This window comes from Oncorhynchus tshawytscha, linkage group LG12 (genome assembly GCF_018296145.1).
Source record: "Oncorhynchus tshawytscha isolate Ot180627B linkage group LG12, Otsh_v2.0, whole genome shotgun sequence".
NCBI lineage: Eukaryota > Metazoa > Chordata > Actinopteri > Salmoniformes > Salmonidae > Oncorhynchus > Oncorhynchus tshawytscha.
Genome location: NC_056440.1, coordinates 13630190 through 13642553, shown reverse-complemented (window position 1 = coordinate 13642553; position 12364 = coordinate 13630190). Strand labels below are relative to the sequence as shown.

Here is a 12364-nt window from a genome sequence, read left to right as displayed (position 1 = left end):
TCACATTCCTCATGGTGTTATCCTGTCACATTCCTCATGGTGTATCCTGTCACATTCCTCATGTCACATTCCTCATGTATCCTGTCACATTCCTCATGGTTTATCCTGTCACATTCCTCACATTCCTCATGGTGTATCCTGTCACATTCCTCATGGTGTATCCTGTCACATTCCTCATGGTGTATCCTGTCACATTCCTCATGGTGTATCCTGTCACATTCCTCATGGTGTTATCCTGTCACATTCCTCATGGTGTATCCTGTCACATTCCTCATGGTGTATCCTGTCACATTCCTCATGGTGTATCCTGTCACATTCCTCATGGTGTATCCTGTCACATTCCTCATGGTGTATCCTGTCACATTCCTCATGGTGTATCCTGTGGTGTATCCTGTCATCCATTCCTCATGGTGTATCCTGTCACATTCCTCATGGTGTATCCTGTCACATTCCTGTCACATTCCTCATGGTGTATCCTGTCACATTCCTCATGGTGTATCCTGTCACATTCCTCATGGTGTTATCCTGTCACATTCCTCATGGTGTTATCCTGTCACATTCCTCATGGTGTTATCCTGTCACATTCCTCATATCCTGTCACATTCATGGTGTTATCCTGTCACATTCCTCATGGTGTATCCTGTCACATTCCTCATGGTGTATCCTGTCACATTCCTCATGGTGTATCCTGTCACATTCCTCATGGTGTATCCTGTCACATTCCTCATGGTGTATCCTGTCACATTCCTCATGGTGTATCCTGTCACATTCCTCATGGTGTATCCTGTCACATTCCTCATGGTGTATCCTGTCACATTCCTCATGGTGTATCCTGTCACATTCCTCATGGTGTATCCTGTCACATTCCTCATGGTGTATCCTGTCACATTCCTCATGGTGTATCCTGTCACATTCCTCATGGTGTATCCTGTCACATTCCTCATGGTGTATCCTGTCACATTCCTCATGGTGTATCCTGTCACATTCCTCATGGTGTATCCTGTCACATTCCTCATGGTGTATCCTGTCACATTCCTCATGGTGTATCCTGTCACATTCCTCATGGTGTATCCTGTCACTCATGGTGTATTGTCACATTCATGGTGTATCCTGTCACATTCCTCATGGTGTATCCTGTCACATTCTCATGGTGTATCCTGTCACATTCCTCATGGTGTATCCTGTCACATTCCTCATGGTGTATCCTGTCACATTCCTCATGGTGTATCCTGTCACATTCCTCATGGTGTATCCTGTCACATTCCTCATGGTGTATCTCATGGTGTATCCTGTCACATTCCTCATGGTGTATCCTGTCACATTCCTCATGGTGTATCCTGTCACATTCCTCATGGTGTATCCTGTCACATTCCTCATGGTGTATCCTGTCACATTCCTCATGGTGTATCCTGTGGTGTATCCTGTCACATTCCTCATGGTGTATCCTGTCACATTCCTCATGGTGTATCCTGTCACATTCTCATGGTGTATCCTGTCACATTCCTCATGGTGTATCCTGTCACATTCCTCATGGTGTATCCTGTCACATTCCTCATGGTGTATCCTGTCACATTCCTCATGGTGTATCCTGTCACATTCCTCATGGTGTATCCTGTCACATTCCTCATGGTGTATCCTGTCACATTCCTCATGGTGTATCCTGTCACATTCCTCATGGTGTATCCTGTCACATTCCTCATGGTGTATCCTGTCACATTCCTCATGGTGTATCCTGTCACATTCCTCATGGTGTATCCTGTCACATTCCTCATGGTGTATCCTGTCACATTCCTCATGGTGTATCCTGTCACATTCCTCATGGTGTATTCTCATGGTGTATCCTGTCACATTCCTCATGGTGTATCCTGTCACCTCATGGTGTATCCTGTCACATTCCTCATGGTGTATCCTGTCACATTCCTCATGGTGTATCCTGTCACATTCCTCATGGTGTATCCTGTCACATTCCTCATGGTGTATCCTGTCACATTCCTCATGGTGTATCCTGTCACATTCCTCATGGTGTATCCTGTCACATTCCTCATGGTGTATCCTGTCACATTCCTCATGGTGTATCCTGTCACATTCCTCATGGTGTTATCCAGTCACATTCCTCATGGTGTATCCTGTCACATTCCTCATGGTGTATCCTGTCACATTCCTCATGGTGTATCCTGTCACATTCCTCATGTTATCCTGTCACATTCCTCATGGTGTATCCTGTCACATTCCTCATGGTGTATCCTGTCACATTCCTCATGGTGTATCCTGTCACATTCCTCATGGTGTATCCTGTCACATTCCTCATGGTGTATCCTGTCACATTCCTCATGGTGTATCCTGTCACATTCCTCATGGTGTATCCTGTCACATTCCTCATGGTGTATCCTGTCACATTCCTCATGGTGTATCCTGTCACATTCCTCATGGTGTATCCTGTCACATTCCTCATGGTGTATCCTGTCACATTCCTCATGGTGTATCCTGTCACATTCCTCATGGTGTATCCTGTCACATTCCTCATGGTGTATCCTGTCACATTCCTCATGGTGTATCCTGTCCATTCCTCATGGTGTATCCTGTCACATTCCTCATGGTGTATCCTGTCACATTCCTCATGGTGTATGGTCACATTCCTCATGGTGTTATCCAGTCACATTCCTCATGGTGTGTATCCTGTCACATTCCTCATGGTGTATCCTGTCACATTCCTCATGGTGTATCCTGTCACATTCCTCATGGTGTATCCTGTCACATTCCTCATGGTGTATCCTGTCACATTCCTCATGGTGTATCCTGTCACATTCCTCATGGTGTATCCTGTCATTCCTCATTCCTCATGGTGTATCCTGTCACATTCCTCATGGTGTATCCTGTCACATTCCTCATGGTGTATCCTGTCATTCCTCATGGTGTATCCTGTCACATTCCTCATGGTGTATCCTGTCACATTCCTCATGGTGTATCCTGTCACATTTCATGGTGTATCCTGTCATTCCTCATGGTGTATCCTGTCACATTCCTCATGGTGTATCCTGTCACATTCCTCATGGTGTATCCTGTCACATTCCTCATGGTGTATCCTGTCACATTCCTCATGGTGTATCCTGTCACATTCCTGGTATCCTGTCACATTCTCATGGTGTATCCTGTCACATTCCTCATGGTGTATCCTGTCACATTCCTCATGGTGTATCCTGTCACATTCCTCATGGTGTATCCTGTCACATTCCTCATGGTGTATCCTGTCACATTCCTCATGGTGTATCCTGTCACATTCCTCATGGTGTATCCTGTCACATTCCTCATGGTGTATCCTGTCACATTCCTCATGGTGTATCCTGTCACATTCCTCATGGTGTATCCTGTCACATTCTCTCATGGTGTATCCTGTCACATTCCTCATGGTGTATCCTGTCACATTCCTCATGGTGTATCCTGTCACATTCCTCATGGTGTATCCTGTCACATTCCTCATGGTGTATCCTGTCACATTCCTCATGGTGTTATCCTGTCACATTCCTCATGGTGTATCCTGTCACATTCCTCATGTACATGTATTATCAGCATGCCTGAAGCCCATTCATTTTAGAAGGTATATAGACTATTTGAAATAATAATAATTGAATATGGCACAGATGGAAAACAAGGTGTGTGTGTGTGTGTGTGTGTGTGTGTGTGTGTGTGTGTGTGTGTGTGTGAGATCAGGTGGAAGAAGACTCACAGTGATTATAAATGGCACGGTATTGATCATCTCCAGGATGAAGGAGATCTGGAACATCTGCTCCCAGATGTTTCCCTGAAAGAGAGAAACACAATCAACGTGTGAGTCAAGGCAATAAGCTACTGGCTCTGTCTGTGGACTAATTACAATGATAGTGATATGAAACGAATCCCCCAAAAACGAGGTCAATATTGTTGGAATAATCAGACCTCGGTTCTAAGTGTGCCTGGCACAATGGAACTAATTCTGCTAATCCCGCCCATCTGGCGCTCCAGACAGGCGAGAACACAATGACAGGATTCGTTAAAACAATTTAGGAATTGAAGCCATCTGCCAAAAAGAAGCAAAAAAAAACCACACTGTTATTTGTCTTCCTAAAGTACAAGTAAAACAGCCTAATTGATCAAAGAAAGGGAAGTAGCACTGCAGCACTAATGAGTTATTTAAGGAAAGAGCCCAATTTAAAGAAAAAAGTAGGACGGACACCTCATTTTTTATTCATTTGTAAAGTGTATTAATGACCTGTTCTTCTGGCTCAGGCTAGAGCGGAGGCTCGCGGTTAAAACACATGCCAGAAAATTCGCCAATTAATTGCAATCTCACGCAGACACGCCACACGACTCTGCCTGATAGAATGAATGAAATGACTTCCTTTGTGGCGGCGATCAGTGTGAAAGGAGTAGAGCTGAGGTGTCTTACTTTGTAGCTGAGATATGTAAGGAGCATGGCTTCCAGGAAACTGATTAAGGCCACGATCACCTGGAGCAGAGCAGAGTGGAGGCACACACATTACCAGGGCTGCAATCTGGCCACATAACCTCTCAGACAATCTACATATCACTGGGGAAAAGATGTGCTGTACAGTGTTTTCTGTTGTCAAATATTTCTTGTTTTTCTAATGTATTGGCCACAGGGGAAGGGGGAGATTGTCAATGAAATGTTCACTTGTGAGTTTGACCCATAGTGGCTACTGTTGAATGGAAGACTTGAGAATCCAGTACTGTATTACCAAAGCAGTGTTAGTGAATGTCAGTATTCCTTTACCTGTATCGCCCATACAGGAACCCTTCTGTTCACCCAGAAAATCAGATCCCTTTCACAAGACAAAACAATGATTATACTCTATATAATGATTAATTGACAAAGATGATTCCAAATAACACAAGATAGCTATGAGATGAACAACTCCCTTTCAAAAGTCAAAACAGTGTTATTGATGATGAATTACACTGTATGGGTTAGACAAGACTCATTTCAAACACCACCTGATAGCTATGAGATGAACACAATCAGAAACACACTCGAAGCCCGGGACAGCACGTCAATGTTAGACCCTCACAACTCACCAGTTGATTTCGGTGCTTTCTGTAGATTCTGCTGTGGTGCTTGTTCGGTTCTGACAGTTCACACTGCAGAGGAAATCCATAGCAAAGGGAAGTCGTTCAGACAGAATGTGTGGTGAAATATTTATCCTGTGGCTAATAGGCACCTTCACTCACTCTGCATGTTGCCATGGTGATGGACAGGAGGCAGAGGGACAGTTTCTTTAAGAGCTGCCGGCAGCAGTGTATACAATAAAAACCATATGCTGCTTCCATATCACTACACTGAGAGAGACCATCGCTGCTGCTATTTAAAGCCCTTTGTGTCTCAGACAGATACTAAATTAATTCCAAACTCTGGATCTATCCTATCTTGGCCCAATACAATTTTATTTTCAACTTTGGGTAAAAGTTAAGAGGTAGATTCTCTGAATCACACAATACCTGAATAGATACCATCTTTTATAGAATTGATCTGACTACTGAACAAAAATCTGAACGCAACATGTAAAGTGTTGGTCCCATGTTTCATGAGCTAAAATAAAATAACCCAGAAATATTCCATAGGCACAAAAAGCATATTTCTCTAAAATGTTGTGCACACATTTGTTTACATTCCTGTTAGTGAGCATTTTTCCTTTGTTAAGGTAATCCATCCACAGGTGTGGCACGTCAAGAAGCTGATTAAACAGCGTGATCATTACACAGGTGCACCTTGTGAACTGGGGACATTAAAATGTGCAGTTTTGTCATACAACACAATGGCACAGATGTCTCAAGTTTTGAGGGAGCGTGCAATTGGAATGCTGACTGCATGACTGTCTAACAGAGCTGTTGCCAGAGAATGATAATTGCTCTACAATAAACCACCTCTAACATTGTTTAGAGAATTTGGCAGTACATCCGACTGGTCTCACAACCACAGACCACGTGTAACCATGCCAGCCTAGGACTTCCACATCTGGCTTCTTTACCTGTGGGATCGACTGAGGAGGGGGATGGTGGGTGCTGAGGAGTATTTCTTTCTGTAATAAAGCCCTCAAAACTCATTCTGATTGGCTGGATTTGGCTCTTCAGTGGGAAGGCCCTCCCTCGGCTGTGCCCCTTCCCAGTCATGTGAAATCCATAGACTAGGGCCTAATTTATTTATTTCAGTTGACCGATTTCCTTATATAATTGTAACTCAGTAAATCATTGAAATTGTTTCATATTGCGTTTATATTTTTGTTCAGTATATATCAATATATCAGAGGAAAATTTGATCATTTCCATATTATTGTCCATATTCTAATACGAGATGCTGATGCACTTATTCTGCCCTCAATCTCAAACACCCAAATTAGGAATCAGTTTAACAAATGCTACGGTCACTAGTAATAAATTAAATAACAGGACTTTATCAGGAGGTTAAATTAGCAGTTACTCACCATACACCAGTGACCTGTTCGGGATCGTCCAGAGACACTCTGAGGACGTATAGGGCACACGTCAACAGCTTCAAGGAGAAGTTAAACAGACGGATCCTCAGGCCTACATGGAAACAAATGCAATAGAGAACACTAAAGGTCAGATTTACTAAGTAATTGCATAGGGAGTAAATCTTAACCTGTTTCCCAGAGGGAATTGAACAATTATAGTTGACAAAGGTCAAATAAAGCTTATGGGAAGGAATAACATGGAAAAGAAAAGAGTAACTGAATTTGTGCTGATTTATATTGAAAAACAAATCTGTTTAATCAGGCTCATATGAGTAAATCTGGCTAATGTATACAGTCATGTTTTTGTAATGCAAGACACATTGGTATGGGAATGTCTAGAAAGCTTGTTTTTAACTGCCCAGAAACTGAACTTATCACAGATCAATGAAATGAGCTGGCTAGTGAGTCCGACAGGTAAAGCATCTCTCCTCAGAACTGGTGTCTCTACCCTACTGGGCATCTCTCCTCAGAACTGGTGTCTCTACCCTACTGGACATCTCTCCTCAGAACTGGTGTCTCTACCCTACACCAGACATCTCTCCTCAGAACTGGTGTCTCTACCCTACACCAGACATCTCTCCTCAGAACTGGTGTCTCTACCCTACTGGGCATCTCTCCTCAGAACTGGTGTCTCTACCCTACACCAGACATCTCTCCTCAGAACTGGTGTCTCTACCCTACACCAGACATCTCTCCTCAGAACTGGTGTCTCTACCCTACTGGACATCTCTCCTCAGAACTGGTGTCTCTACCCTACACCAGACATCTCTCCTCAGAACTGGTGTCTCTACCCTACACCAGACATCTCTCCTCAGAACTGGTGTCTCTACCCTACTGGGCATCTCTCCTCAGAACTGGTGTCTCTACCCTACTGGACATCTCTCCTCAGAACTGGTGTCTCTACCCTACTGGACATCTCTCCTCAGAACTGGTGTCTCTACCCTACACCAGACATCTCTCCTCAGAACTGGTGTCTCTACCCTACACCAGACATCTCTCCTTAGAACTGGTGTCTCTACCCTACACCAGACATCTCTCCTCAGAACTGGTGTCTCTACCCTATTGGACATCTCTCCTCAGAACTGGTGTCTCTACCCTACTGGACATCTCTCCTCAGAACTGGTGTCTCTACCCTACACCAGACATCTCTCCTCAGAACTTTTGTCTCTACCCTACACCAGACATCTCTCCTCAGAACTGGTGTCTCTACCCTACTGGACATCTCTCCTCAGAACTGGTGTCTCTACCCTACTGGACATCTCTCCTCAGAACTGGTGTCTCTACCCTACACCAGACATCTCTCCTCAGAACTGGTGTCTCTACCCTACAACAGACATCTCTCCTCAGAACTGGTGTCTCTACCCTACACCATACATCTCTCCTCAGAACTGGTGTCTCTACCCTACTGGAAATCTCTCCTCAGAACTGGTGTCTCTACCCTACACCAGACATCTCTCCTCAGAACTGGTGTCTCTACCCTACACCAGACATCTCTCCTCAGAACTGGTGTCTCTACCCTACTGGACATCTCTCCTCAGAACTGGTGTCTCTACCCTACACCAGACATCTCTCCTCAGAACTGGTGTCTCTACCCTACTGGACATCTCTCCTCAGAACTGGTGTCTCTACCCTACTGGACATCTCTCCTCAGAACTGGTGTCTCTACCCTACTGGACATCTCTCCTCAGAACTGGTGTCTCTACCCTACTGGACATCTCTCCTCAGAACTGGTGTCTCTACCCTACTGGACATCTCTCTATACCACAACCCTACCTGTTTAAGTGTCATGGTGTTGTCCAGGCTGTGTTGCTGTCAGGTCTAAAGTGACTATATCTGGCTATGCACAGAGCCATGACTATCAGGCTTCATGCTGGTCTGGCAGACCATCACAACTGATGTCTCTGATACAGAGGGGCTGGGTTAAATACGGAAGACCTATTTTGGTTGAATGCATTCAGTTGTGCAGTGAACAGCTATGTGTCAGATCCACAACGATATGACACCCTGTGGGGGGAGATGCTGGATGTTGTGGCAGGTACACACACACACACACACACACACAGGCAAATCATCACCCACACAACTTACCTGACTGCAGATACACATGTCAGTCAGAGGGTGGCGCCAGCTTCCTTAAACACTGTTCACATTTCAATCAACCAAGCCTCCCATTTCATCTCTTTGCAGTATTAACACAGCAGTGACACAGTTGCAAGAAAAACACCCACATCAAATGCTTCACAATGAGTTTGTATTGTACAGGGGCCAAAACAATCTGACTCAGCAGGAAGCTCTATAGAGTTGGGTTGGCCTTTCTATTTGGCCCTAATGTTTTCTCTGTAACTGATGGTTAGTTGTTCAGAGATATTGACAAGCACATAGGAAGCACTAACAACATACTGCAGCCATTACACATGCACGCACGCACACACACACACACATGTAAAAACACAAAAACACACACGTACAAACACACACATGTAAAAACACAAAAACACCCATGCACACACACAAATACACACATGTAAAAACACACACAGCACACGAAAACACACACAGGCACACACACGTATTTACAAACACACAGAGAGACTGTAGACATAAGGCATTGTGGGTGGCAAGTTGGACAGTTCCAATGTCTTTTTCAGAATGCAGGAGAAATCCCACCCTGGCTGTATCCATGCCTTAAGTCCTAATAAGAAATTATAATACCCTATCAGTTAACAAAATACCTAAAGCATTGTCCTCTTCACAGCAACATGGTGTGCAGACCTGAGACACAGCACCATGCGTCAAGACAACTAATTAAAGACCCAGACTGGAGATGAAATTGGATCTGCAATAGACCTTAATGACTTACGTTACAGTATTACCCTGCATTAGGAGGACCTTTATGACTTACTAGGTCTGTTGTGTTACATGAGACAGTAATAAAGTCCAAACTTCTCTGTGCTCTACTTACTTGACCTTTGGTTTTTGATGAAGAACAGCTTGAGCCTCTCCTTGAAGGTGTTTTCATTGACATAGAACTCCACCTGAACCCTGGAGAGAGACTGAGACAGTCAGTACATCAACCATAGAACCCATGAACCCCAGAGAGAGAGACAGAGACAGTCAGTACATCTACCATAGAACTCATGAACCCCGGAGAGAGAAACAGAGACAGTCAGTACATCAACCATAGAACCCATGAACCCTGGAGAGAGACAGAGACAGTCAGTACATCAACCATAGAACCCATGAACCCTGGAGAGAGACAGAGACAGTCAGTACATCTACCATAGAACTCATGAACCCTGGAGAGAGACAGAGACAGTCAGTACATCTACCATAGAACTCATGAACCCCGGAGAGAGAAACAGAGACAGTCAGTACATCTACCATAGAACTCATGAACCCTGGAGAGAGAAACAGAGACAGTCAGTACATTTACCATAGAACTCATGAACCCCGGAGAGAGAGACAGAGACAGTCAGTACATCTACCATACAACTCATGAACCCCGGAGAGAGAAACAGAGACAGTCAGTACATCTACCATAGAACTCATGAACCCTGGAGAGAGAAACAGAGACAGTCAGTACATCTACCATAGAACTCATGAACCCCAGAGAGAGAAACAGAGACAGTCAGTACATTTACCATAGAACTCATGAACCCTGGAGAGAGAGACAGAGACAGTCAGTACATTTACCATAGAACTCCACCTGAACCCTGGAGAGAGAAACAGAGAGTCAGTACATCTACCATAGAACTCATGAACCCTGGAGAGAGAGACAGTCAGTACATTTACCATAGAACACCTGAACCCTGGAGAGAAAAACAGAGACAGTCAGTACATTTACCATAGAAGTCCACCTGAACCCTTGAGAGAGAAGCAGAGACAGTCAGTTCATCTACCATAGAACTCCACATGAACCGTGGAGAGAGACAGAGACAGTCAGAACATCTACCATAGAACTCCACCTGAACCCTAGAGAGAGAAACCGAGACAGTCAGTTAATTTACCATAGCACTCATGAACCCTGGAGAGAGAGACAGTCAGTACATTTACCATAGAACTCATGAATCCTGGAGACAGAGAGAGTCAGTACATTTACCATAGAACTCCACCTGAACCCTGGAGAGAGAAACAGAGACAGTCAGTACATCTACCATAGAACTCCACCTGAACCCTGGAGAGAGACAGAGACAGTCAGTACATCTACCATAGAACTCCACCTGAACCCTGGAGAGAGACAGAGACAGTCAGAACATCTACCATAGAACTCCACCTGAACCCTGGAGAGAGAAACCGACACAGTCAGTTAATTTACCATAGAACTCATGAACCCTGGAGAGAGAGAAAGTCAGTACATTTACCATAGAACTCATGAACCCTGGAGACAGAGACAGTCAGTACATTTACCATAGAACTCCACCTGAACCCTGGAGAGAGAAACAGAGACAGTCAGTACATCTACCATAGAACTCCACCTGAACCCTGGAGAGAGACAGAGACAGTCAGTACATCTACCATAGAACTCCACCTGAACCCTGGAGAGAGAGACAGAGACCGTCAGTACATCTACCATAGAACTCATGAACCCTGGAGAGAGACAGAGACAGTCAGTACATCTACCATAGAACTCCACCTGAACCCTGGAGAGAGACGGAGACAGTCAGTACATCTACCATAGAACTCATGAACCCTGGAGAGAGAAACAGAGACAGTCAGTACATTTACCATAGAACTCATGAACCCTGGAGAGAGAAACAGAGACAGTCAGTACATTTACCATAGACCTCCACCTGAACCCTGGAGAGATAGAGACACGGAATACATTTACCATAGAACTCATGAACCCTGGAGAGAGAAACAGAGACAGTCAGTACATTTACCATAGAACTCTACCTGAACCCTGGAGAGAGAGACAGTGAATACATTTACCATAGAACTCATGAACCCTGGAGAGAGAAACAGAGAGAGTGAATACATTTACCATAGAACTCATGAACCCTGGAGAGAGAGACAGTCAGTAAATTTACCATAGAACTCATAAACCCTGGAGAGAGACAGTCAGGACATTTACCATAGAACACATGAACCCTGGAGAGAGAAACTGAGACAGTCAGAACATCTAGCATAGAATTCCACCTGAACCCTGGAGAGAGAGACAGAGACAATCAGCCCATCTACCATAGAAGTACTCATGCATCCATATATAAGGACCATGGTTATTTGATTGAACTGTTTAGAGATATCAGTAAGTAGACAAGCTTAACCATGATGCATTGTGTTGTTGAATGCTGGAAGGCTCGGGGGTCTTTGTTTATCTGTTACCTCGAAGGCCTTCAGCAGTGTGAGACACTGAACACAGCATACAAGGTGCTTTTCAAAATGCTCCAACAGCCAAAATGAAGAACAGCAGCAGAGTGAAGGCAAACAGGTAAAACAGGATACTCCATCACATGTAACATGAAAAAATGGGTTTAGTGTAAAATGGGTTTAGTGTAAAAAAACAAAAAACAATCGTAATGACCCCTTTCCTGGATTGGGTTTAGTGTAAAAAACATCAATCATAATTGACCCCTTTATAGTCTCCTATATTACCCACAGTGGCCAATTACTGTCATGACAACAAGGAGATGTAGAGTAACCAAGGTAATTTGGAACTATCTATTAGAGAGTGAATATTGTGTTGATATGACTCTGAAGATAACCAAGCAGAAATTCTGATGTGACACGAGGCACGCAATCTGTTTCAACACCACTGTCTGTCTGGCTGGAGAAGACTGCTGCTTGACTGTTGAAATGTGTGATGTGCAGCTGAGGTTAAAGCCACACCGACTTCCATTTGA

The 12364-nt window shown here is 44.2% G+C and overlaps 1 protein-coding gene across 9 annotated transcripts in view; it reads right to left on the bottom strand.

Annotated features, from left to right (window-relative positions):
* The window catches only part of LOC112263911 (potassium channel subfamily T member 1-like), a 155632-nt gene that overhangs the window by 57782 nt on the left and 85486 nt on the right, over positions 1-12364 (bottom strand). For all 9 annotated transcript variants that reach the window (XM_042331361.1, XM_042331362.1, XM_042331366.1 and 6 more), the window contains 6 exons: positions 9487-9566; positions 6474-6576; positions 5071-5133; positions 4769-4817; positions 4424-4483; positions 3725-3799 (listed from right to left, as the gene is read on the bottom strand). In XM_042331361.1, coding sequence (XP_042187295.1) covers positions 3725-3799; positions 4424-4483; positions 4769-4817; positions 5071-5133; positions 6474-6576; positions 9487-9566 — 430 coding nt within the window. The remainder of the gene's footprint in view (positions 1-3724; positions 3800-4423; positions 4484-4768; positions 4818-5070; positions 5134-6473; positions 6577-9486; positions 9567-12364) is intronic.